The sequence below is a fragment of the Thunnus maccoyii genome, chromosome 19, assembly GCF_910596095.1.
Source record: "Thunnus maccoyii chromosome 19, fThuMac1.1, whole genome shotgun sequence".
In the NCBI taxonomy this organism is placed as follows: Eukaryota; Metazoa; Chordata; class Actinopteri; order Scombriformes; family Scombridae; genus Thunnus; species Thunnus maccoyii.
In genome coordinates, this window is record NC_056551.1 from 27,635,178 (window position 1) to 27,662,687 (window position 27,510).

Below are 27,510 nucleotides of genomic sequence, written 5' to 3' on the forward strand. Positions count from 1 at the left end.
AACGTGGATGTAATTTAAGACTTCCTTCCCTACTTCTCACAATACCAACTCTATTTTGAATGGAATATAAATTTCTTCCTCTTGTCCTGATTCCAGCGCGGCTGCCACTGTTAAATTTCTTTGCATACAATACCCTTTCCTTCTGATTTTGAGAGACTAATATTTGTGTATGTTTTCTTTTTTAACAGCTTGTTTGTTTAGTTTGTCCACTCTTTCATTCCCTATAATGCCTGTATGTATGGGAACCTAAATGAATATGACCTCACCTACCTGTTTCCTTATTCTTGTGAATGTTTGCATACAAGGACTTTATTTGATTTGTTTTGTTCAACCCATTCTAAAGCCATCAAGATGGCGTATAGTTCAACAGTATATACACTTAAGAAATTAGAAGCCCATCTAGATATCTCACCTTTTAATCAGGAACTACATCTGCAGCACCTGTGTTTCCTGTTACCGGATTCTTTGATCCATCTGTAAAAACCTGCACATAGTCTTTATACTTAGTGTCATGGCTTGTAGCAGGAAATGGACCCAAATGCAGGATAGCAGGTCAAGCAATGCTGAAGACACTTTTTTAATGAATAGTCGCAGGCAAAAACACAAAGCTGGCTGACCAGAACAAACCAGAACACAGAACAAGAACAAAACAGAACCAATGATCCAACGAGACTCAACTGAAAACCAGACCTTAAATACAAACTAAACTAATCAGACAATGAGGAACAGATGACAAGACACAGGGGCAGGCTGGGAGCTGATAGGCTGGGAAGACACTGGGAGCAGGGCAGGGCTGACGAGACTGATATAGGGCAGGTAAGAAGGTCATATGGTTTTGCTTGTTATTATTTGGGTGGTGGGTTTAGAGGACTGCATTATTAATTAGCTTTTAGTGTTATGTGCTTAAGTTTATATAATTCTGGGACGGTTTGATTTATGCTGGGTTGTGATTCAGATTATTGTCTTTTCTGGGTTTAGGTTTTCTGTTACTCTGTGTTTCCCTTGTGTGTTCATGTGACTTTGGATGCTGATCTTAACTTCCAGAAGCACATATCTAATATCTCCAAGACTGCCTTTTCATCATCAAGTTAGATGCTTCCTTTCACAGTCAGACTCTGAAAAGTTGCTTCATGCATTTATTTCTAATAGACTACATTACTGTAATGCACTTTTTTGCTGGACTGACAAAGCAGGTGTTAAATAAACTCCAGCTCATTCAGAATGCTGCAGCCACAGTATTAACTAAAACCAAAAGGTCTGAACATATCACTCTTATTTTATCTTCTCCACTGGCTCCACCTCTCATTGTTTTTAAATCTATGATTGGCTTAGCTCCATCCTACGTTGCTGACATGCTCACCGAGCAAACGCTGGACAGATCCCTTAGATCATCAAGCAAAGCAAGCAAAGATCATCTCTTAAAAGCAGACTAAAAACAAATTTTTCAAAGCTTTTAGTTAGGTTTAAAGTACGAGGTTAACGGGTAAAACTTTTATTTAGAATCAGTATTATTATTATTCCCTTTTTATTGTAATACCTTATCTTATATGTCTTATATGTTTTTATCATCTATGATGCCATTTGCCTATGTTTTTTGCTTTTTATCATGAGGCACACTGAGTCTATGAAATGTGCTTTCTAAATAACCTTAACTTGACTTAAACAATCAGGAGCTCTAATGAACACTTTAACATGTTTTTCTTGCTGTAATCATTCCTCCTGTTCATACTGACCATTAGAAGATCCCTTCATAATGCACTTACAATGTAGGCGATGGGGTTCAAAATCCACAGTCCTCCTTCTGTGCAAAAATGTATTTAAAGGTGCAATAAATAAAATTCAGCCTCACTGGATGTCAGCAAACAACTATTTGCTTTGTAAGGACATAGTGGAGTAATGGCGACCTGAACAGCGAATGAAGTCACACTCCTTCTGTGTGTGTGTGTGTTGTAATCTGAGCCTCTCTGTTCTTTGTTTTGGTAGTCCGTTTGGACATGTGTGCATGTTACTGCGTGTGAGTCCCTCTGTGTTCTCTATGTCAGTTTCCAAGAAGGCAGGTATACTAAAATATGTTTCTAAAAGGATTTTAGGCAAGAAATAAGCAATGCAGTTACAGAATCTTGAACTGGGTAAACAATACACACATTTGTTTTGGTCTAAAATGTTGGTGCTACAGTGTCACATGCAGTGGCTGAATGTTGTGCATTGCAACTTTAAAAGTTTATCTGAAGCTAATATGAAGCTATGATTCATCCAACTGAGTCAAACCCAGTAGATATCTTTCAACATTACAGTCTTTTTAGTGCCAAAGTTCCTCTTTTTGTTACTATACTTCCACCACAGTTCAACAGGGAAACACTGTCCAAGGAAACAAAAAGATGAAATTTGATGCTAAAAAGACTGATATCCACTTGATATGACTAACTCAGACTGCCAAAGCCTCCAACAAGTCCTCCAAATTAAAGTTGTACCTGCACTCCAAAATAACCCATTGGATTGTTTTCAGAACAACCTATTGGAGCATCATGTTCCACTTTCCAAAACAGGAGTTTAATATGCCGCTTTCCAAAACCATTAAAAACTCACTATTAAAAAATAATAATTTTTTCTGATGTGACAACGCTGTGGTTAAGGTCTGGTTCGGTTTAGGCACAAAAACCACTTGGTTAGGATTAGGGAAAGATCATGGTTGGGGTTAAAATGATCACTTGAAACGTGGTTAATACTTCCTTAAACATGACACTCATGGTTGAAACGTGTCCGTTATTGCCCTTAAAACTAATTATCTTGCTATCCACCCAACCCACCTCCTTCTACTAAGAAAGTCACCTATGTCATCTAAACTGCGACACTTCCCTGGGAACTAGGGCATCTAGATGGCATCTGTCATTCAAATGTAACATTTTTGGTGCACGAATTTACAACATATACTGTCCTTTTTCTTGGGAGGACAGGCTCAAAGCCTAATATAAGCTTCAGATAAACTTTTAAATGCATTTTTGCACAAAATGACTGTATGGACACACTGTGGATTATGAAGGGGATCTTTTAATAGCCAGTATGAAGAGGAGGAATGATTACAGCCTGGAAAACCTCTTTCACTGTTCACATTGGCACCTGACTGTTGTGTTAAGACACAATGGAAAAATGGTGAAACTGGTCCTTAATATATAATTGACTCTATAATAAATGAAGAGCTGATTACATTATGAGTGTGTTTCGGGCTGCATCAAGCTGAGTCCCTGCACAACGAGACACAGAAGCTCCAGCAGCACTTCTGGTGAGAAATCTGGTGTGTCCCACTGAGCTCTCAGCTCTGTCAGCGTCTGATCGGTCAAACAGAGGAGCTCGGCCGCCCAGCAGAGCTCTCCTTCTTCCTGCAGGGAGACGGGCAGAGACTCTGGGAGTTTGACCGGAGCGTTCTCCTCCAGACCGTTCACCTGGACAACAAGACAAGACACAGACAGACAGAGAAAGATGTTCTTGAATGTTGCTGTGATGAGATCAATACTATAATAGCAACATTTAGGGTATGTCAGTCCTTCCAGGAAATTGTGATTTTGCGAACACAATAATTAACACAAATTCAAGAAATCTCCACAATATTTTCGAGAGCTTGCAATTTCATGAAATAACCTCAACTTTTCCGCATGAAATGGCCAAATCACTTGGGATTCGCTTGTGATTTTGACCAGTTGTGGCATTTGGTGTGGTGGTAACTTACATCATCGCAGCACATTCAGCAAGGATTCAGGTGAAAGATGGACAAATCTCACCTATCAACAAAAATAATGCCATAGACCGAGCAAAACATTTCCCAAATGTTCCCAAAGGAGGTTTGATTCAGTTAGTCAGAAGAACACAAGCTGATGTTCAGACAGCAAAGATGGATCTAATCTACCTCATACATAAAAATGGGCACTTTGGAAATGAAACTATATTTTTTACATTAATGGATTTGTGGGATTTTATGTGGCGCTATTGTTGAGGTGAAAGTTTATTTAAAAAAGGCTTATAAATGGATTATTTAAAAATTAGCACTGAAACGTAGTAGTTCTATGATGCCTACCTACCACTTTTCATTGGTAGTAGGTTTTTTTAAAATCATATTTTCCTTTGCTTGCAATTTTTCCAAATCCCTGCAATTTTACAGCAAAAATACAATGCAATAAAAAATTGCAAAGCTTATCGCAATTGTTTGAGAACAGCCATTGCAAAATTAAACATTTTAAACTGAAATCCTGGAGGGACTGGCATGTAGATGTTGGTGAGGGAATAAACCAACCAGCTGCTGGAGGACTCTCAGTGTTTCAGAATCGCAGGTAGCCAGAAGAGCTGTAGCATCATCTGGTAGACCTGGGGAGAAAATATAGCAGAGAAAAATCTTTAATTTTATTCATCATGTGCTGTAGAATCTGTCAAATCAGTGTGTAGTGTGTGTTGGTCCATACCATCCATGGCGCTGACTAGCAGGTAAGCAGCATTCTTCTGAGAATTGGAGACTTCAGAAACATCAAGAAGATCCATGAATGAAGAGACAGCTGGAGACTCTGGATGCTCAAACACTCCTTTACTGCTCTGAGCCAACTGAAGAGAGGAAACAGAAGAAGAGATGTGTCTGCTGACTGGCTGCTGCTTTCATCCTGAACTACAACTTTCTCCAGTCTCCAGTCAGTGATAAAGTTGAAGTCAAACCTTAAAGGACAGGTTACGGTTGTTTCAAGTCTGTCTTAATGCAGTACTGACGTGTTCATATGTGCTATTTATTCATTTTTAAAGATCACAAACATATATTATGTCTCTAGTAAGTGTTAAATGTTCCCTTCAGAAACCTCTGGAGGACCACACAGAGCTTCACACAGGTTTCACCCTGACTGTTGTGAACATTGGTCTTACTGTTTCCACCAGCAGAGAGAGAGCTTCTCTGTCATGCAGAAGCTCACTGAGTGTTTTCAGCAGATCACGACGTCTCGACTCATGAAGTTCTTCCAGCGGCTGGAGAAGAGCTGCTTTCTGAAATATGCCTGCAGGAAACACAACAGCAGGTAGTGTCATTATGCTTCTGTCTTCTCAAATGATGATTGATAACAACCTCAAACTTTTCTCATAATAACAAATTGAGGATCTCATAATTATGAGAAAACTGTCTCATAATTATAATTATTAATAATTATAAGATACTTAAATATGACTATGAGATAAGGTCTCCAATTTATTTTTCTTTGGTGAACGCAATGTCCTTCCATAACTTCCTGCATTGCACTGATGATAATAATAATAATAATAATAATAATAATAATAATAATGATAACAATATTCTGCCAGTCACTCCATGAAATTGTTATTTTGCGATCACAATCATTAACACAAATTCAAGAAATCGCCACAATGTTTGTGATTTGCGAGAGCTTGCAGTTTTGCTGAATTACCACAACTCTTCCACATGAAATGGGCAAATCAACAGACTGCTTGTGATTTGGACCAATTGTGGCATTTTGTGTCATGGTAGTGTGCAGGAAGTGATTAGATATGAGTCTTCATTGGTAGCAGTTTTTTTAAAAATCACATTATTTTCCTTTGCTTTTCCAAATTCTTGCAATTTTACTGCAAAGAGAGCACATGAAATATCACAAATTTTATGGCAATTTTTGAGAAAAACCACCACAAAATCAATGATGAACGACAGGTTTTTCAGGCGATGACTGATCTTGTTGATGATGTAGAAGTCTCAGAAACTCAGGCATCGAATATGATTTAAATAGAGTTACACTGTGAAGACATTTAAGACTCAAACTGACCTTCCGTCAGTTGTTGCAGCGTCTCGTCTCCGTCTGTGCTGACCTTCAACCATCCTGCCGAGGTTTCCATGGTGTCAATTTATAAGTTATTGGATATAAGATGGAGTCAACAACAGCAGCATCAGTATGACAGTGAAGACAGAGATGAGCAGTAAACAACAGAACTGAACTTCTGATTTCTCAGTAAAAATACATTTAAAAGTTGATAGAAAGCTAAAAACAGACCTTTGTTGTAACGTTCCATTGTGATGAACTGAGGTGGAATTCCTGAACAAAAGGGAAGAAGAAGTTATGAAGTTATGACTCCGTCTCCACCTGCTGTTATATTAACCTGTGATGTCTATCTGGATTCAAACACCAGATGTATAAACACACAGAAACAAAAGAATCTTATATTTTCAAAGGCAGAATGTGCTCATCTCACTTGTCTTCACACCTGTAAACATGTTTTTAGAGTCAGCGGTGAGTGATGTGACGAGGTGGAGATGAAAAATAAATAAATAACATTGGTAGTCTGCCAGTTTTACTGATTGAGAGATTATTGTGCTCAGATTTGTAGAATGTCCATCAAATGCTCATTTATACAGTTATTTTTTATTAATTTGTGTAATTAATTTCCTTTTAATTGAACATTGGAGGCCTCATTTTATTTCATGTTAATGTTCCTTTCATTTTTTATCATTTATTGTTCTGACTTTAAAATCCTTCTCCTCACTTACAAAGCTCTTAATGGTCAGGCACCATCATATCGTAAAGAGCTCTCCCAGTACGCAGGCTTACTGGTGGTTCCTACAGTCTCCAAAACCAGAATGGGAGGCAGAGCCTTCAGCTATCAGGCTCCTCTCCTGTGGAACCATCTTCCAGATTCGGTCCGGGGGGCAGACACCCTCTCTACATTTAAGAGTAGGCTTAAAACTTTCCTTTTTGATAAAGCTTGTAGTTAATGTTGGCCAGGCTGGATCAGCCCTTAGTTATGCTGCTATAGGCCTAGACTGCTGGGGGACTTCCCACCAGGCTGGATCAGCCCTTAGTTATGCTGCTATAGGCCTAGACTGCTGGGGAGACTTCCCATGATGCACTGAGCTCCTCGCTCCCCCTCCTCCTCTCCATCTGTATGTATTTGTATACCATTACTGCATGTTACTAACTTGACTTCTTCCCTAGAGGTCTTTGTGCTTTCTCATCCACAGGAAACCCCAGGGACCAGGCTTTGGCCCGTGGCAGTGGGGATGTTCTTCTCCTGCCATTGCTGCTGTTTGTTGTTGCTAGTCATGTATCTATTGTTGTTGTTGTTGTTGTTGTTGTTTTTGTTGTTCCTACTTCTCTGTGTCTCCTATTAAAGGGGAGTTTTTCCTCACCACTGTCACCAAGTGCTGCTCATGGGGGAATTGTTGGGTCTGTAAATTAAAGAGTATTGTCTTGACCTGCTCTATTTGAAAAGTGCCCTGAGATGACTTTTGTTGTGATTTGGCACTATAGAAATAAAATTGAATTGAATTGAAATTAATTATTTATTAAATCAGTTTCCATATGAGTGCTACAAACTAAGTCATCAGTCATCTTTCTGACATTTAATAATGATGACTGAGTTATTACAGCCGATGATGTTTCGCCGGATCATGTAGTGAATTAAGGATATCTTCACAGAGAAAGAACTTGTCTGTAGCTTTTAGTTACAGATGAGTAGTGAGTTATAATGGTTTATAACTCACTATAATGTAGTTATAAGCAGATATAAGGACATTTTAGGTGTTTATTTAGTCCAGTATTTTATAACTTCTCCTATGAAGACCTATTTTATATTATGACAGCTGTGTTTTATTATATTGTCATTATCTGTTCATACGGTGGGAAATACTTCAGGGTGTCAACAGGAGGTGTTATGATTGTTGACTATTACATTAATAAACACTTACATCTGCCGACAGCTACATCATAGTGAATTATAAACCATTTATTATCTCTTTATAGACTGATTTTTAATACATAATAAAGAGTTAAAAACATGTATTTACTCTTTATAGACTAATTATTAATGATAAATAGGTGGGGGTAAACAAAAAGAGATAGCTTCTGTCTTTTCTTTAAAAGAACGTGTTCAAACTGTGCAGATGTGATTTACAGCAGCACTAACATGAGTTATGTGGGTGAGTAGAGACGCAGTAACAGAGAGAGTTGTGTCTCACCCAGAATCTTGTCCTCGGTGGTGATCTCCATCAGGCTGTAAGCGATGGTGACATCTTTGGGAATAGTGAAGCGTATCTCCTCCTTCTTCTTCAACTGAAGGAACAAACACAGCAGGATCACTGAGACATGTTTACACTCACACATTTCAGGTGTCTCGTATCAGGATAAAATCCACATGAGATTTAAAGGATAATTCTGGTGATTTTCTTTATTTTTCTTCCTGACACGGAAATACTTTTCAGAGACTGAAACTGTGATTGCTGTTATTATTCTTTGGAGCCGTTTCTAAACAAACTAACGTGGGTCTACGGCACAGAGGAATACGATATGTCAGGCTTTGGATACACACACAATACTTGTTAGTTGATCAATTCATTGTTGGTTTGGATCCAAACATGAAGAAAAAAATGTAGCAAATCAATAGAATGATCCCTGGATACATTTACACTCAGCTTTTTTGAGATCTGATAGCTATCTGATCCAAGACGCATGAAGTGAACTAAAACTCAAATCCTCTCAGCTTCCATACAGTTTGATCAAGTAAAGAGATTTTTTTTAGAGCAAAGTCCATTTACTTGGAGAGTTTGGAGGTTTACTTCAAAATAATCCTCAACAGATTCATCATTTCACTTCTCATCAAACTCATGATGGAAAGATTTTGGATGAAAGGATGAAAATCAATGCAGCAGTTTAACTTTTCACAAGTGATAGACAATACAGCTTGTGACGAAGGGTCCCAGGGAGACTTAGCTTAACTTTAATAAAGGATCACAAGCCCAAATGGTTGGGAACTGTTGTCCTAGATGACTATGATACAGAGACAGAAGTGAGCACATACTTTCTGAGACATGTTTTGAAAATTTCAAAATTGTAGAAAATAAAATTATTGTTCACAATGAATAATACAAATAACTTTTTTAATCCTCAGCTGGTTCTTTAAGGTAATCTTAAGAGTAATTCTTAGAAGTTTGATGAATACGGGCCCAGACGGTCCAGGTATCATCAGATCATTCATAATTCATTTGTAATTCAAAAACCAAAAAACAGTAAATCTGTTATTTGTTTCAAAACAAAAAAACATTTTTGGTGTCAGAATCAAATAACGAAAAACCAATCAAACCTGGCCCGTTTTTGTTTTTTGCCGATTCGTTTTATCGTTATTCCTTTTTGGATTGAATATCGAACAGGTCTGCGGACATCAAGCCAATTCGTTTTTTCATTTTAAACCAAAAATGAAATCATGTGATCTATTCCTTTTTTGTTTCCAAACAAAAATCCAGAAAACCAAATTCAAAAGACCGTGCAATTTTGGTTTAGAAATCAAATATTTTTGTCAGTTTTGTACGATAGCGGAAGCGGCTACATTAGCCTACCCATGATCCTCAGCGACCGTTTCTATGGTGAAGGCGCCAGTGATTTTCTTTTTTGAACCTGAGGACAAGACTGGTGTCTTCATGTTGTTCTTGACTGTTTGCTTGTTGAGAATCACCAGTTTTTATTTTCTTTTGTCAAAAAATTTCCATCTTCTTTACTTTACATGTTGTTTTTCTGCTTGAACATGAATCTTGACTGGCTTCTGATTGTGAAAACATTCTTGTCAGTTTATTGTTCTTCCATGAAATAGACTTTGATTCCAATCATCAGCCAGTTAGAAGTTACTTGTAGCTCATATCTTTTGTCAGTAGTTTTTATTCTTTCTAGTTTTTCTCTCAGAGACACAAACACTCACCCGCAGCGAACACTTGAATTTTTGACACATTGCCGGCACAAAGCGGTTAGTCTTTACGGCTTTGCCATAAAACGTGACAGGAGCAGTATTGTAGACCGTCTGGTAAACAAAAGTCAGCTTCTCCTTCTCCTTTAGTTTCAGCGTTTTCAACACCCCCTCCTTTATCTTCCTGCAGGGAACACAGATGGGAGGAGGACAAGGGTGGGACGAGGAGGAGGAGGAAGAGGAGGAGGAGGTGGAAATATTTAATGAAATGTGAGAATCTGCGATGAAACATGTTGCTGACATCACACTGTGTCCTTGTTTTGTTAGGTCACAGGTAGCTGCTGTATTTCTGAATAAGAGTCAGTGGACATTTACAGCATATACTGTATAATATTATTATACAACAGAAAATACATATAATAGCTGTTTTTTATCATCATAACAGGCAAATATTTAATTAAAGTATCTAGTTGCAAAATGTTTCCTACAGTATCTGCTTGTGGCAACAGCAGTATGATTAACATGTTTTATATAATTAATATATAAAGAGGTAATTAATGAATGTAAATATGGTACATTGAACAGATGAAAAAGTGCCAACCATATTTATTATTTATTGTTTATTTGGATCCCCATTAGTTGTTAGCATGGCAACAGCTACTCTTCCGAGGGCCATGTTAAGAGCATAAACACGTGCTTTCACATACTTGATTACATAAATCAAGATCAGTATGAATTTGGTCTATACTTCCTCTCACTGAACACCAAGATGTGCTGCTCTATTCTGCCTTAACTGAAGCTTGTGCAACTCTTTTCATGTCTATATCACTCGAGCACTGATCAGTCATCTGCATTTAAAGCTGTGGTAGTGGAGTTACCCTTCTTCTGGGCATGCTGAAATTAAACAGCATAAAACATGAACATCTGAAGGATTATAACTTTAAAGTTTGGAAACGTTGATTTAAAATTAGCAGGGCATGTTTACTTTTTCAATATTTAACCAAAAGCAAAATCTCGTCTTAAACGTGTCCAAAATATTTTATGAGTCAAACACTAGGTAGGACTCCAGCAGGATGTGAACCCTGACATCAACCAGCCAACCTGAAGTCTGACCTCTGAGTTCCAACATAACACTTCCTGCCCCAGATAAAACGTTATTAGATGAAATATATATACACACTCAATGAGCACTTTATCAGGATCACCTGTTCGCCAGCTTATTCATGCAATTACCAAATCAGCTGATCATGTGGCAGAGCAAAGTATAAAATCCTGCAGATACAGGTCAGGAGCTTCAGTTAGTGTTCACATCAAACACCAGCATGAGGGAAATATGTACTCTCAGTGACTTTGACCAGCCAGTTTGAGTATTTCTGAAACTTCTGATCTCCTGGGATTTTCACACACAACAGTCTCTAGAGTTTATCAGTGAGCAGCAGTTCTGTGGAGGGAAACGCCTTGTGGATGAGAGAGGTCAGAGGAGACTGACCAGACTGGCTGGAGCCGAGAGAAAGGCTACGGTAACAACTATGGTGAGAAGAAAAACATCTCAGAATGCACAACATGTCAAACCTTGTGGCAGATGGGTTACAACAACTGCTCCTATCAGCCAAGAACAGAAATCTGAAGCTGCGGTGGGCTCAGGCTCAGCAACACTGGACAGTTGAAGACTGAAAAACATAGCCTGGTCTGAAGCATCTGCATTTCTGCTGAGGCAGCAGATGGTGGGATCAACAGCATGATCCATGGACCCAACCTGTCTTGTGTCAATAGTCCAGGCTGGTGGTGTGGGTGTAATGGTGTGGGGAACATTTTCTTGGCACACTTGGGGCCCTTACTAATCAAACATGGTTTGAATGTCACATCTTATCTGATTATGCTGCTGACCATATGACTCTCTTTATGGCCACAATTCATTTGCTAATGGCTGATAACAAGATAACGCACCATGTCGTAAAGCGAAAGTCGTCTCAAACTGGTTCCATTATGTCAGTGAGTTCAGTGTACTTCAGTGGCCTCCCCAGACATACATATCAGTCCCTCCAGGATTTCGTAGAGATTTTTTGTGATTATTACTGCCAAAAATGTTTGATTTTGCTGCAGCTTTTCTCAAAAATTGCGATACAATTTGCAATGTTTTATGTGCTCCTATTGCAGTAAAATTGCAAGCAAAGGAAAATAATGCGATCTACCAATGAAGGGTCATATGTAATTACTTCCTTGGATAAAAAACATACACAACTATATAAGTGCTATTTTTTAAAATTTATTTTCTGAACATGAGAACAATGGACTCAAAGTTATATAAAAAAGGAAATACTGCACTTGAGTTCCATTTAAATGCGCTGCAATGATGTAAGTTACCACAACACCAAATGCCGAAATTGGTCTGAATCACAAGCAGTCTGTTGATTTGTCTATTTCATGCGGAAAAGTTGTGGTAATTTAGCAAAATTGCAAGCTCTCACAAATATTGCAGATTTCTTGAATTTGTGTTGCTTATTGCGATCGCAAAATCGCAATTTCCTGGAGAGACTGACATTTAGATAATAGAACACCTTTAGGATGCGGTAGAACAGGAGATTTGCAGCATGAATGTGCAGCTGACAAATCTGGAGAAAGGATGTGAATCATGTCAACATGGACCAGAACCTCAAAGGAATGTTTGACGGAGCCAATGACTCGAAGAATTGAGGCTGTTTTGAGAGCAAAGGGACCCTATCAAGTGCTAGTGTAGTGTTCCTAATAAAGTGCTCACAATATTAAAAATAGGATTATAAAACCAAGATTAAAGCCTGCTCTGAAGGAACCAAATGAGAGCAATAGTTAGCAGGTTTCAATGTTGACAAAATGTTTTGTTGAAGAAAGGTTTGGTGGAAAGTGTACTTGTCCAGACTGTACTGCAGTATGAGAAGTAAAGATAGATCAAAAAATAGATATTGTGTGTCTACTATAATAATAGCTTAATTTCCCAATTATAGTAATAGATTATTATTATTAACGTGTTCTCTCCAGCTCAAGTTTTGATGACGAGATGAGATGAGATGAGATGAACTTTTATGTCCCGAGGGATATTTCTATTAAGTGCTGGGTGGAGCTGCAATCAAGCATAAATGACAGTACAATAAAAGGATAAAAACTGTCTGTGTGCGAAAGTGCTGCAATCAAACAGTAAACAACATGACCGACATGATCAATGTCATTCAAACCAAACAATTCAGTGGTGCACTCTGACACCAGTTTATATTCAGCTAGAGGAGATAAGATATTGCACATAGCCATTAGGTATTGCACAACCCAGGGTAACAAAAGTGAAACATAGAACAAACATAAAAACTACTGTGCCTCCTGCCGTATTGTACCTCATTCATTGCCTATTGCACTGTGCTTGAGGCACTACCAAGGATAAGTAACTGCACATAAAGATGTGAAACATAATTCACTTTGCAATAGATAAAATCTTAACCATTTTATCTCCTCGATTATTATTCCAAAGAATTTAGTTTTTCAGACTTGAGGCATTTTGTTATTGTCATGTGAGATCTTTGATGACTTTTCAGTCTCACCAATAATTGACGGAGAGATCTTCACATGTGGAAACAAAGCAGAGAAACTGGAGAACACTCAGAGACAAACAGAGACGTACTTTTCTTTGCAGCTCTCCCTCAGTTTTTGAATGTTCACCGTCTTTTTCTTCAGATTGAAGGGGGACGCTCCATCTATAGCGTCCATTCCTGCAGACACTTCAACTTTAGCTTCAACTTCTGCTGCTGCACGGCCTCCAATACGGATGCCTTTCAGGTTATGAAAATCCTCCATCAGAACCTCCTCTGTGCAGTCTGCAGGGACATTTTAAGTATAACATCATTTTCACTCATAATTTTGACTAATATCTCGACTAATTACTATTTAATAATTTTGATGAAGTGTGTCACAATTTTGACTAAACAGCTCATAATCTTAACAAAGTATCTCATAATTTTGACCAAAATCTCACAATTTTGACCAAAATCTCATAATTTAACTAAATATCTCATAATTTTAACTAAATATCTCATAATTTTGACTAAGTATCTCATAAATTTGACTAAATGTCTCATAATTTTTAATACGTATCTCATAATTTTGACCAAAATCTCATAATTTTAACTAAATATCTCATAATTTTAACACAGTATCTCACAATTTTGACCAAAATCTCATAATTTAACTAAATATCTCATAATTTTAACTAAATATCTCATAATTTTGACTAAGTATCTCATAAATTTGACTAAATATCTCATAATTTTTAATACGTATCTCATAATTTTGACCAAAATCTTATAATTTTGACAAAATATCTTACAAATTTTACTAAATGTCTCATAATTTTGACTAAATATCTCACTTTTCATTAAGTATCTCATAAATTTTGACTACCAAAACAAAAAAATTTAATTGAAGTGTTTGCACGTCTATGTCATTCACACACAAGTACATTTTCTCTAATACTGAACTGATGTACACTTCGATGTACTTTTATGTACAATTACGTACATGTGAGGGCTATGGTTAAGAGTAAGATTTTATATAAAAAACATGATCTTATTAAATATGAATAATACATTTGTACTTTTACTGTGAAACTTTACATTGTATTTTAAATACAAGACTTCTATATGTAATTAAGTATTTTTAGAATGTGTTTTTGGTACTTTTACTGCTGCTTTACATATAGTTTTGTGTCAGAATACACACCTGGGGAGATGTTCGGATCCTGCAGCAGGTCCTGCAGTCTATAATCGATGATCGTGTACTTGACGATTGGCCAGAGGGTTTTCTCTCCGACTTTGACCAGAGTCAGCACGTCAATCTTCTGGTTGACATTTTCATTGTTGATGAGATCCTTCTCAGCACCCAGATTCTTCACAAGTGCTTTGGTTCTGGCTGCAAACATCTCTGTGGACATAAAAACACACCAAGTCCTTGTTTAACTGAGTTTACGGTCGGTTAAAAATCAGAGTTTCAGATCTCAACTCTTGAAAAAGAAGACAACAAAAATCTCAGCATGCAAAGCAGAAAGATCAGACTGACTCTATGATGCGTCTCCACTGTATTTTACTCTGTACTGAACTACTCTCTGAGTTGGAGTTTGAGCGAGGGTGAGGCTCTCATACATGCGCACAAACACACACACACACGCACTCTGACACATGCACACAAAAACACATACAGGATGTGTTGCATATCATCAGCAGCTGCAGCAATGATCCTCAGTTTACTGCAGGAAGTCAACGCAGCAGAGCAGAAAACAAACTGACTCTTCATCTGAATGAAACTCTGCAAATATGAACTCTTATATTTTACACATTAAATGACATCAGACTTAAACTGAGTACACGTGAGGAGAATTGTTATGAAAAATGAGTTGCAACAACTGTAATAGTCCAACTTCTTCTGTTTTCACATTTCAACAAATCAAATGAAAATGTAAAAGAACTTTCATAACATTCAGTCGTCAGAATTTTTTTATCTAATTCAATTTGTTTGCATATTAAGAACTATATTTAATGAAGATTTAGAGATTTGATATTCATACATAAAAAAAACACACTTTTACCTCCGCACACTCAGCTCTACATGAATTTCAGGTAAACAAACACTTATGAGACTAAAAGCTGATACAAAAGCTCTCCTAAAAACTGAGGACAAGATATCAGAATGACATTAAATAGAAATAAGAGCAGAGGCTCCTGCTGTGATGAAAATTTGCCTCTACACCTAAACTGTATAAGTATATACTGACACATTAACCACTAAAACCACATTTTCAGTGAGCACACATCCTGGCTCTGATACTTTCACACCTTACTGTCAGTTTTATGAACTGATGCAGAGATAAAACAGTCATGTCTAACCTTGTTTTCTCTCATGGCTGCAGTCAAATCTAATCAGGTTTGAAGTTGAAGTTGTAGTCATGGTGTTGGGTTCTCACCTGTGTTTTAATTCCTCCTCTGCAGCTTCACACAGATCATCAGTCATGATGGAAACAGAAGAGCGTCCGAGGCAAAACTTCAAACGTCAATTCTGTGGAGAATCAAAGCGTTCCCTTTATGTCCCTTTCTTATCTGCACTGTCCAACTGTTAACTGTGTGTCAGATTCACCTTCTACTAAAACTACAAGATTATACTCTGCATATACTTACACACTCAGAGACTTTTCTGTTTTCACTAACAGGAAATGATTCATAAAGTGTACTGTGCAGTTTGTATAATCTGGAGACTTTACAAAAGCAAAATGTGACTTTTAAAGATATGTCCACTGTGCATAGTTTTGGTTTTACGGCACATACATGACTGTATTGTTCAGCATCTGCGCTCTCATCATCTTCACTTCACCGGTCAACAATCTTGATCAAGATCAGGGCGAGTATTTACCAAACTACTAAAAGTCAAATTTTGTGACTTCAATGAAAGATAAAAGGAAAAATCTTCACTTTGGCTCAAACTTGGGAATAAAAACTGTTGATCAAACATTCTGAGTGTAAAATTCAGTTAAATGTCAGAGAGCTGAGTTCATACATTTGCATTGATTTGATGATTGATCACTTTCTGATCATCTTCATTGATCTGCACTTCAATCAATTCAATTAATCAATTTTTATTTATATAGCACCAAATCACAACTAAAGTCATCTCAGGGCACTTTTCACATAGAGCAGGTCGAGACCGTACCTTTTAATTTACAGAGACCCCCCATGAGCAGCACTTGGTGACAGCAGTAAGGAAAAACTCACCTTTAACAGGTATAAACCTCAAGCAGAACCCGGCTCTTGGTGGGCGGCCATCTGCTTTGACCGGTTGGACTGAGAGAGAGAAAGAAAGAGGGAAAGGGGGAGAAGGGGGGGGGGGGGGGGGGGGGTACAGAATAACAACAATCATAACAATAACAATAAGTAGCAATAGCCAGGGAAGGATGCCAACAGGACTGTGAAGGACCGCAAAGGCTTGGCCTGCAACCCAAGGTTTCCTGCGAGATGAGAAAGCACAAAAAACTCCAGGGAAGAAACAAAGTTAGTGACATGCATTGATGTTACATGAATGCATACAGATGGAGAGGAGGAGGAGGAGAGAGGAGCTCAGTGCATCATGGGAAGTCCCCCAGCAGTCTAGGCCTATAGCAGCATAACTAAGGGCTGATCCTGGTCGGCCCTAATTATAAGCTTTATTAAAGGAAAGTTTTAAGCCTACTCATGAACATAGAGAGGGTGTCTGCACCCTGGACCGAATCTGGAAGTTGGTTCCACAAGAGAGGAGCCTGATAGCTGAAGGCTCTGCCTCCCATTCTACTTTTAAAGACTGTAGGAACCACCAGTAAGCTGCATACTGGGAGCGCAGCGTTCTAGTGGTATAATACGGTACTATGAGCTCTTCAAGATATGATGTCAGTGTGGAACTAAATTCTCTCTCGTCAGCCGAACGTCTCACAGCACAATTTAGTTTCCATTTCACACAATTTTCTGTTATTTTATCCATATTTATACATTTATACATTATCAATATATTAGACTGCTGTTCATTTCGCAGATTTCACTTAACTTAAATGAACTTTTAAATACATGATAATTATACATGCATTTGTCTCTTAGGAAGTTGCTTTTATGTTTCAGGCTCCTTCTGATTGGAATAATTTACCTGTAAATATTTGTTCTCTGTCATCATTTGGCTCATTTAAAAATGTTTTCTTCTCTTATCTTGAAACAAATTGCATGTTTTCAGTAAAGCTATCACTGACTGTGCCATTGATTTGACTCACAGCTACTCAGATAACAATCATCTCATTCGTCTATCAGGTTTCTCACACCAACTACACAATAGATATCATCATTCATTTCAATTATTCACTAGTCGAAGCCTTTTGTACCAGTTTCCCCTTTCCCTCTTGTATCTGTGTTTGTCTGTTGTAGTTGTGGTGTTTAGTAATAAATATGTAACTAAAACTGAACTTGGTGTTTTCTTGTGCTTGCATCTCAGTCACTTGCCCTTAAAAAACCTATACCCCCGCAAAATCATAATTAAGATAATTCTAATTAACCTCTCTTGTGTGGCCAACAACAGGGACTATTTACTTATTATTATACATCGCCTGATTCACTCTGACTTTATATTTTGGAATGTCTGTGTGTCCATCAGTAGAACAACTTCCTAAATGTTTCTCATTCTCTTCTCAGCTCTCAGCTGTTGAAAACAGCATGTGAAAACAATGAGCATGTGAAACAACAAGATATACAGCATATAGGGAGTTCAACAGAGGAGGCACATGTTGGCAAACTTGAGATAGGTGGTCATGACAGTTTTGAATTTGGACTACTGTAATTGAAAGATAACAGATATTATTTTACAGCATTGTAATGTGAAAACTTTATGATTCCAGTAAAAAAGCTACACTGTAATGTATCACAGCACAACTCAACTCCTGTAGAGGCAGCAAAAGTCATCTGATTGGTACGTTTACACTCAAGAAAATGAACATTTTGCATATTACTTAAAGTGATGAAGTTGATTATGTGTGACCTCTGTTTCAAGTATATCTTAACACGTATTTATAAATGTCTTACAGGTTTTAAAGGGGACATGTTCTGCTTTATGTGATTTTCTGTCTCTTTACACTGTTATGATGTCAGATGTTAAACATAGTCAAAGTTTGACTTTTCCACTTTGAAGAATAATTTAATAAGCTAAGGTTAACTCTCTCTCAGTGCCCAACAGGTGAAGGAGCTTGGTGACCTTTCACCCCTCTGGGATGGGCTCTGCCATGATGTCATCAACCACTGCAACCCTCTCATTGGTTATCAGGAAAGACTCACCATGCTCGACCAACCAAAATTGCATTGTTTTCACAGATTTTAGAAGTAATACTCCACACAAAATGTATGTTTTGAAACATCCCTGTACAAGAAAAGTTTATTATTTCACAGAGAACAGAGGCTTGTGGTCAGTTTGGCTTCACAGTGATCATAATAGATTCTAGTGGTGATTTCATGGCACAAAAGAACATCCAAAAAAGCCTTTTGAATGTGTCTGTTCACACAGGAAAAATATCAAATATGCAGCTGAAACAAAGCTCTCATGTAATCTGGGTTTTATACTTGTGGGAAACTAGAGAGGTGAACTTTTCACACAGCCTTGCTCACCTTTACCTACAGGTGGTTGAAAGAGTCATGATTAGATTTATTTCTGTTGAATTCTTCCAGCTATGGCTGTTCTCAGTATGACTTCTTTATCTGGTGTTAACATCATTTAAAGAAAAAACATAATAGCAGTGTTTTTACAAAGTTTAGCTTCATAACTACAAATAATGTGTACTTTACATTTCTGGAGATCATTTTCAAATGCCTGCTGTACAGTTTTAGATATGTTTAAAATGTATTTTTTTTATCCTATTTCAGACAGACATTGGTTTGGTCTGTTCCACAAACTCATTCCCAGACTTTTGCTTGAGCTATAATCCAACAGTGAACATCAAGTTTGCATTAATTTTTGTCAGTTACATTATCACTGTGTGTAGAGATGGAGGTTAAGGTCTGGTTCAGTTTAGGCACAAAAACCACTTGGTTAGGATTAGGGAAACATCATGGTTGGGGTTAAAATGATCACTTTAAACGTGGTTAATACTTCCTTAAACATGACACTCATGGTTGAAACGTAAAGCAAATAGCTGTCTCCTTCCCCTAAGTCCATTATTGCCCAACCCACCTCCTTCTACTAAGGAAGTCACCTAATATCATCTGAACTGCGTCACCTCCCTGGGTCATAATTACTACGGCCACTAGATGGCGTCAGTCATTCAAATGTAACTCTAGGTCATTTTTGACGCATGAATTTACAACATATACTGTCCTTTTTCTTGGGAGGACAGGCTCAAAGCCTAAAATAAGCTTAAGATAAACTTTTAAATGCATTTTTGCACAAAATGACTGTGTGGACACACTGTGGATTTCGAAGGAGATCTTTTAATAGCCAGTATGAAGAGGAGGAATGATTACAGCCTGGAAAACCTCTTTCACTGTTCATACAGAAACCTGAGTGGTGTGTTAAGACACAATGGAAAAATGGTGAAAGCCGTTATTTAATATTACCTCTATATAAAAGAGCTGACCACATTATGAGTGTGTTTTGGGCTTCATCAAGCTGAGTCCCTGCACGATGAGACACACAAGCTCCAGCAGCACTTCTGGTGAGAAATCTGGTCTGTCCCACTGATCTCTCAGCTCTGTCAGCGTCTGATCTGTCAAACAGAGGAGCTCGGCCGCCCAGCGGAGCTCTCCTTCTTCCTGCAGGGAGACGGGCAGAGACTCTGGGAGTTTGACCTGAGCTTTCTCCTTCAGACTGTTCACCTGGACAACAAGACAAGACACAGACAGACAGAGAAAGATGTTCTTGAATGTTGCTGTGATGAGATCAATACAGCAACATTTAGAGTCTGTCAGTCCCTCCAGGAAATTGCGATTTTGTGAACGCAATAATTAATACAAATTCAAGAAATCCCCACAATATTTGCACCAGCTCGCAATTTTACGAAATAACCACAACTTTTCTACGTGACATGGCCAAATCACTTGGGATTCGCTTGTGATTTGGACCAATTGTGGCATTTGGTGTGGTGGTAACTTCCGTTATTGCAGCACATTCAGCAAGTATTCAGGTGGAAGATGGACAAATCTCACCTACCAACAAAAATGATGCCATAGATCGAGCAAAACATTTCCCAAATGTTCCCAAAGGAGGTTTGATTCAGTTAGTCAGACAAACACAAGCTGTTCAGACAGCAAAGGTGGACATAATCTACCTTAAACATTTAAAAATGGGCACTTTGGAAATTAAACTATATTTTGATATTAATGCATTTATTTCAATGGCATTATGGACTAATTTTATATGGTTCTAATACTGAGGTGAAAGTTTATTTAATGAAGGCCTATAAATTGAACTCAAGTACGGTATTTTCTTTTTTATATAACTTGGAACCCATCGTTCTCATGTCCAGAATATACATTTAAAAATAAACACTGAAATATATTTGTTTCTGTGATATCTAGTATGCTTTTTATCGAAGGAAATGATTACATATGACTCTTCATTGGTAGTAGATTTTTTAAAAATCACATTATTTTCCTTTGCTTTTTCTAAATTCCGCAATTTTACCACAAAAAAAAAATGCATAAAAAATTGCAAATTGTATCGCAATTGTCAAACAGCCTCTGCAAAATCAGACATTTTTTTGCTGCAATAATCACAAAAAACTGCAAAATCCTGGAGGGACTAGCATGTAGATGTTGGTGAGGGAATAAACCAACCAGCTGCTGGAGGACTCTCAGTGTTTCAAGACTGCAGGTGGCCAGAAGAGCTGCAGCATCATCTGGTAAACCTGGGGAGGAAAAATAACAGAGAATAATCTTTATTTTATTCATCATGTGCTGTAGATTCTGTCAAATCAGTGTGTAGTGTGTGTCAGTCCATACCGTCCATGGCGCTGACTAGCAGGTGAGCAGCATCCTTCTGAGAATTGGAGACTTCAGAAACATCAAGAAGATCCATGAATGAAGAGACAGCTGGAGACTGTTGACACTCAAACACTCCTTTACTGCTCTGAGCCAACTGAAGAGAGGAAACAGAGGAAGAGATGTGTCTGCTGACTGATGAAGTCAAACCTTAAAGGACAGGTTACGGTTGTTTCAAGTCTGTCTTAATGCAGTACTAACGTGTCCATACGTGCTATTTATTCATTAATAAAGATCACAAACATGTATCATGTCACCAGTAAGTGATAAATGTTAAATGTTCCCTTCAGAAACCTCTGGAGGACCACACAGAGCTTCACACAGGTTTCACCCTGACTGTTGAGAACATTGGTCTTACTGTTTCCACCAGCAGAGAGAGAGCGTCTCTGTCGTGCAGAAGCTCACTGAGTGTTTTCAGCAGATCATGACGTCTCGACTCATGAAGTTCTTCCAGCGGCCGCAGAAGAGCTGCTTTCTGAAATATGTCTGCAGGAAACACAGCAGCAGTTACCATTTAATCCAGTGAGTCAAGTAGTAAAGTTCAACACAACATAACGAAGGTCGATGTAATGATGCTAAATTTGTATCTGATATCAGGTTTTCACTGCCTGTCAGGAAAATAATTTTTTTTACCTGATGTTGTTAAAAAAAAAACAAACAGCCATCTTCTGCCCTCCTCATATACGTCCAGACTACTTTTTATACTGATTTCTGATCACCCTAGTTACTGTAGTTGTGTAACCCTTTCTAGTCTTTTCTCTGTATGTTTCCTGCATGATATGATGTAGTACAGTCTCTGCATTGCACTGATGATGATAGTAATAATAATAATAATAATAATAATAATTATAATAATAATAGTGACATAGGTGGCGCTATAGAGCACATTTTGGTACTTTGGGGGATAATTTTTACATTTTATCAAATTTTTCACCAGACCTGATGTGTGTGCCAAATTTGGTGAGTTTTTGAGCATGTTTAGGAGGTCAAATTAAGGGTTTAAGTAGCATAATAATAAAGAAAGAAAGAAAGAAAGAAAGAAAGAAACAAACACACAAAAACAATAGAGTCCTCGCCCTTAGGCCCCTATACTGTTTTACAGTAGTCCTCTGCCTTTTGGGCTCGGTCACTAATAATATTCCACCAGTCCCTCCATGAAATTTTGCGATCACAGTCATTAACACAAATTCAAGAAATCTCCGCAATATTTGCGAGAGCTTGCAATTTTGTGTCGTGGTAACTTATGTCATCGCAGTGCATAGGAAGTGATTAAATTTTATCCTTCATTATTTCACATTATTTTCCTTTGCTTGCAATTTTTCCAAATTCCTGCAATTTTACCACAAAAAGAGCATATAAAACCGCTGCAAAATCAGTTTTCACCACAAGAGGGCAGCTAACATGTGGCAGATGATGAACACCAGGTTTTTCAGGTGATGACTGATCTTGTTGATGATGTAGAAGTCTCAGAAACTCAGGTATGGAATATGATTTAAATGAGGTTACATTGTGAAGACATTTAAGACTCAAACTGACCTTCCGTCAGTTGTTGCAGCGTCTCGTCGTCTCCGTCTATGCTGACCCTCCACCATCCTGCCGAGGTTTCCATGGTGTCAATTTATAAGTTATTGGATATAAGATGGAGTCAACAACAGCAGCATCAGTATGACAGTGAAGACAGAGATGAGCAGTAAACAACAGAACTGAGCTTCTCAGTAAAAAATCTGTTTAAAAGTTGATAGAAAGCTAAAAACAGACCTTTGTCATAATGTTTCATTTTGATGAATCGAGGTAGAATTCCTGAACAAAAGTGAAGAACAAGTTATGAAGTTATGTGCTACAAACTAAATCATTGATCATCTGTCTGACATTTAATAATGATGATTGAGTTATTACAGCTGATGATGTTTCACCGAATAATTTAGTGAATTAACAATATCTGGTCACATGAATGACTTACTTTTCCTTCACAGAAGAACTCGTCTGTAGCTTTTAGATGGACCATTAACATTTATTTACCTATTTATCATTAATAATCAGTATCTTAACAGTTTAAAATGGTTTATAACTCACTATAATGTAGTTATAAGCAGATATAAGGACATTTTAAGTGTTTATTTACTTCAGTATTTTATAACTTCTCCTATGAAGACCTATTTTATATTATGACAGCTGTGTTTTATTATATTGTCATACATCTGTTCATTCAGCGAGAAATACTTCAGGGTGTCAACAGGAGGTGTTATGGTTGTTGACTATTGTATCAATAAACACTTATATCTGCTGACAGCTACATCATAGTGAATAATAAACTGTTTAGTATCTCTTTATAAACTGATTTTTAATACATAACAAAGAGTTAAAAACATGTATTAACTCTCTTCTAATTATTACTGATAAATAGGTGGAGTAAACAGGAAGAGATAGCTTCCGTGTTTTCTTTAAAAGAACGTGTTCAAACTGTGCAGATGTGATTTACAGCAGCATTAACATGAGTTATGTGGGTGAGTAGAGACGCAGTAACAGACAGAGTTGTGTCTCACCCAGAGTATTGTCCTCAGTGGTGATCTCCATCAAGCTGTAAGCGATGGTAACATCTTTGGGAATAGTGAAGCTTGTCTCCTCCTTCTTCCTCCTCTGAAGGAACAAACACAGCAGGATCACTGAGACACGTTTACACTCACACATTTCAGGTGTCTCGTATCAGGATAAAATCCAGACATGATTTCAGGGGTTAATTCTTGTGATTCTCTATATTTTTCTTCCTGACAGAAATACTTTTCAGAGACTGAAACTGTGATCGCTATTATTATTCTTTGGAGCCGTTTCTAAACAAACTAATATGACTGAACTCTTCATAATGAAGGAACATGTCAGCCAGTGCAGCGGTGTGGCTCACTAACATGTCACAGCCTCTGCAGAGGATGAATCATGACCATGGACTGAGACATTACAGACGCACTGACCTGGACTGAGGAAGGACACACAGTTTTGTGAAACTCAAACAAGCAATGACCACAGCCCCGACCTTGGGCTTGGCAACAACCCTCTACTCAACCTGTTTGTGAAAAAGACAGGTTTATGTCATCAGCACTGCTGCAAAAACATGGGGGAAAACTCAGACCTGGGGCTGGATGCATAAAACTCTATGTAGATTCATGACTAAGACTGTGTGTACGCACAAAGCCAGAAATACGCATACGCATTTCATCAGATTTATAAAGCTGTGTACTCATGGTTCTGTTTTATAAATCTCAGTCATTGAGGAACTGTGCACACATGCACGAGCCTCATTTCCACTCCCACAATTAACTATAAATAGATGAAGACACAAACTGAACCAGCCAGTTTTTATATCAATTTGCCACCTGCCCCACCAGTCTGTACAGCTGTCAATGAAACAAATGATAAGAAGAATTTCTGTTTCACAAATTGTGTTGCACTGGCGAGGTTCTCCAAAAGTCAGAACAGTTGTCATTAGGCGCGAACATTACACACGGCTGTGCGGTGCTTTATAGTGTCCATATCATTAATTAACCACATGAACCTGTGAACCATCGTCAGTGGTGATATCTCAGAAATGTAATTTCTAACATCTGTATAAACGCCAAAACAATTTATCCACCGATTTACAGCGCCCCTGTAGACTAATTCTCATCAAGATTGGATACTGTTGCAGCAGGGCTGCCACACAGCGTTAAAGTAATGGCAAATACATCACTAGCCCTATTAGCCTCAAGAGGATTAGAGGGATATCAGACCCTTAACCTACTAGTTCCTCTTGCAGTATCCTAAATCCTAATGGAATACAAAACAAGCAATTTAACACCTGCAAGAATGATGCATTACAATGATGTCCTACTAACCCTTCCAAATGTCACCATAACCCGTCCTGTACTTAACCCTGCTACACTTCTCCCAACAGAAGAAGATGACAAAACTCTTGATTGTCTGGCTGTAGTTGCACAGATCTGTTCACCACGACCAGACCTAACTGTAACACCCTTGTCTAATGCTGACTTGATTCTCTATGTAGATGGCTCAAGCAGAAAGGACCCACAAATAGGTGAGAATCAAGTTGGTTATGGATTACATTGTTGAATCCAGCAGGTCACCATTTATACAGACAGCAAGTTGCAGTCTGTATAAATGGTGCAGGATGCTTTCAGGGTTGTATATGATTTTGGGACATTGTGGATTAGAAGATTTCTAATATCAAGTAAATGAATTGCACATGCATCGCTGGTCTCTAACCTGTTAGATCTGGTCTCTACACTGATAGATCTATTTATCTATCAGTGTCAAGAGGAAATGAAAGCACAGCAAAGGCAGCTACACAAGCTCCAATCCAAACTGTGATGCAAATGTCTAACATTTCTTCTCTTATAACCCCTTCTGTCTCCTTAGCTGAACTGGTTAAAGCCCAGCAGAATGCTCCTACAAAAGAGCGAAAACTGTGCCAAAATGTTTGTGTTGTTGTCTTACAGGACAGACACATGGGACGAAGGACTACGTGCCAACAGGGGGGATGGTAGAGACTGCAGACAGATATTGGTACACACAAAAATTTAGGTGAGCACATGCCTTCTGAGACACGTTTTGAAAATTTAAAAATTGTAGGAAATAGAGTTATTGTTTATGATGAATAATACAAATAATCTTTTACTCTTCAGTCGGTTCTTTAAGGTAATCTTAAGTGTAATTCTTGTAGTCTGATGAATACAGGCCCAGACCTTCATGAGTACCTGAGTCTCTAAAAGGATTGTCATGAAGACGTTTAAATTAAAATTCATTTTATTCTCTGTAGTTTTTCTCTCAGAGACACAAACACTCACCCACAATGAACATCCGAATTTTTGGAACACTGCTGACACAAGGCCGTTCTTTCCAGTTTTGCCATAAAACGTGACAGGAGCAGTGTTGTAGACCGTCTGGTGAACAAAAGTCAGCTTCTCCGTCTCCTTTAGTTTCAGCGTGTTCACCATCTTCTCCTTTATCTTCCTGCAGGGAACACAGATGAGAGGAGAAGGGTTGAGGATATTTAATGAAACGTGAGAATATGGAATGAATCATGGAACAACATTTTGTTATCCCCATGTGAGATCTTTGATGAATTTTCAGTCCATATCCTCACCAATAATTGACTGAGAGGCCTTCACACGTGGAAACAAAGCAGAGAAACTGGAGTTTTTTTGACACTCAGAGACAAACAGAGACGTACTTGTCAGCGCAGCTCTCCTTCAGTTTTTTGGTGTCCACTGTCTTTTTCTTCAGAGTGAAGGAGGACGCTCCATCCACAGTGTCCACAGCTGCAGACACTTTCACGTCAACTTTAGGTGCATCAAGTCCTGCTGCTGCATGGCCTCCAATACTGCTGTCATTCAAGTTCTCAAAATCCTTCATCAGAACCTCCTCTTTGCACTCTGCAGGGACATTTTACCTCATTATTTCAGAGATTTTTATAAGTATTGCATCATTTTCACTAAGGATCTCATAGTTTTGACTAAATATCTCACAATTTGGGCTAATCATCCCATAATTTTGACAAAGTATTTAATAATTTTGACATTTTTTTTGCTACTTAGGGACTATTATCTTATTTTATCAGAGGGAAGTAGGGTGGCTGGGGTGTAACTTCATTATATATATGTAACTGCTGTAGTTAAGAGTAATATTACATTTTACATAAAAAACATGATAATCTTATTAAATATGAATAATACTTTTGTACTTTTACTGTGAAACTTTAGCTACATGAAGCTGATCATCTGTATAATAAATACAAGACTTCTGCATGTAATGAAGTATTTTTATAACGTGTTTTTGGTATTTTTACTGCTGTTACACAGCATATACTTTTGTGTCAGAATACACACCTATGGAGAAGTCTGGCTCCTGCAGCAGGTCGAGCAGTGTTTGATCGCTGATCTTGTACTCAACGGTTGACCAGAAGATTCTCTTTTTGACTTTAACTTTGACCAGAGTCAGCACGTCAATCTTCTGGTTGGCATTTTTGTTGTAGATGAGATCTCCCTCAGCGCCCAGACACTTCACAGCTGCTTTGGCTTTAGCTGCAAACATCTCCGTGGAAACAAAAACACACCAAGTCCTCGTCACTTCCTGTCAAACTAAGTTTACAGTCGTTAACAATCTGAGTTTCAGATCTTAACTCTTAAAAAAGAAAAGGACAAATTCTCAGCATGCAAAGCAGAAAGATCAGACTGACGCTCTGATACGACAAGAGTCTCTATTGTCTTTTACACTTGTT

The 27,510-nt window shown here is 37.9% G+C and overlaps 2 protein-coding genes and 1 long non-coding RNA gene across 4 annotated transcripts; 1 reads left to right on the forward strand and 2 right to left on the reverse strand.

Annotated features, from left to right (window-relative positions):
- Nucleotides 1-3,061: 3,061 nt before the first annotated feature.
- On the reverse strand, nt 3,062-15,359 carry LOC121885174. Of its 2 annotated transcripts, XM_042394370.1 has the most exons (11): nt 15,302-15,359; nt 14,440-14,638; nt 13,346-13,538; nt 9,715-9,883; nt 7,985-8,078; nt 6,024-6,065; nt 5,799-5,852; nt 4,897-5,024; nt 4,452-4,587; nt 4,286-4,356; nt 3,062-3,440 (listed from the first exon to the last, which is right to left on the reverse strand). In XM_042394370.1, exons 2-11 carry the CDS (start codon nt 14,636-14,638, stop codon nt 3,207-3,209), a joined length of 1,320 nt encoding a protein of 439 aa, XP_042250304.1. In that variant the 5' UTR covers nt 15,302-15,359; the 3' UTR covers nt 3,062-3,206. The 2 variants fall into 2 exon arrangements, with proteins under 2 accessions (XP_042250304.1, XP_042250303.1); XM_042394369.1 differs by lacking the exon at nt 15,302-15,359 and having other exon boundaries at nt 14,440-14,797.
- A 2,576-nt stretch (nt 15,360-17,935) lies between these two features.
- Nucleotides 17,936-18,616, forward strand: LOC121885175. The gene is made up of 3 exons (XR_006092481.1): nt 17,936-18,022; nt 18,116-18,186; nt 18,441-18,616. It is a non-coding gene; the product is annotated as an uncharacterized LOC121885175 (long non-coding RNA).
- A 1,090-nt stretch (nt 18,617-19,706) lies between these two features.
- Nucleotides 19,707-27,510, reverse strand: LOC121885173. Its single transcript, XM_042394368.1, has 10 exons — nt 27,119-27,510; nt 26,464-26,665; nt 26,078-26,243; nt 23,786-23,879; nt 23,001-23,042; nt 22,779-22,835; nt 21,601-21,728; nt 21,204-21,339; nt 21,039-21,109; nt 19,707-20,078 (listed from the first exon to the last, which is right to left on the reverse strand). The coding sequence occupies exons 1-10, from the start codon at nt 27,321-27,323 to the stop codon at nt 19,845-19,847; spliced, it is 1,335 nt and encodes a 444-aa protein (XP_042250302.1). The 5' UTR covers nt 27,324-27,510; the 3' UTR covers nt 19,707-19,844.

Coding starts and splice junctions, on each gene's coding strand:
- LOC121885174 (XM_042394369.1), bottom strand. CDS start 14,650: ATGTCCACAGAGATGTTTGCAGCCAGAACCAAAGCACTTGTGAAGAAT. Junction 8,079..9,714: donor AATTCAAGTGTTCGCTGCGG/GTGAGTGTTTGT, acceptor TTGTTCCTTCAG/TTGAAGAAGAAGGAGGAGAT. Junction 4,357..4,451: donor GCTAGTCAGCGCCATGGATG/GTATGGACCAAC, acceptor TTTTCTCCCCAG/GTCTACCAGATGATGCTACA.
- LOC121885173 (XM_042394368.1), bottom strand. CDS start 27,323: ATGTTTGCAGCTAAAGCCAAAGCAGCTGTGAAGTGTCTGGGCGCTGAG. Junction 26,666..27,118: donor GGAGCCAGACTTCTCCATAG/GTGTGTATTCTG, acceptor ATGTCCCTGCAG/AGTGCAAAGAGGAGGTTCTG. Junction 20,079..21,038: donor TGAGAGTCCTCCAGCAGCTG/GTTGGTTTATTC, acceptor CTTGTTGTCCAG/GTGAACAGTCTGAAGGAGAA.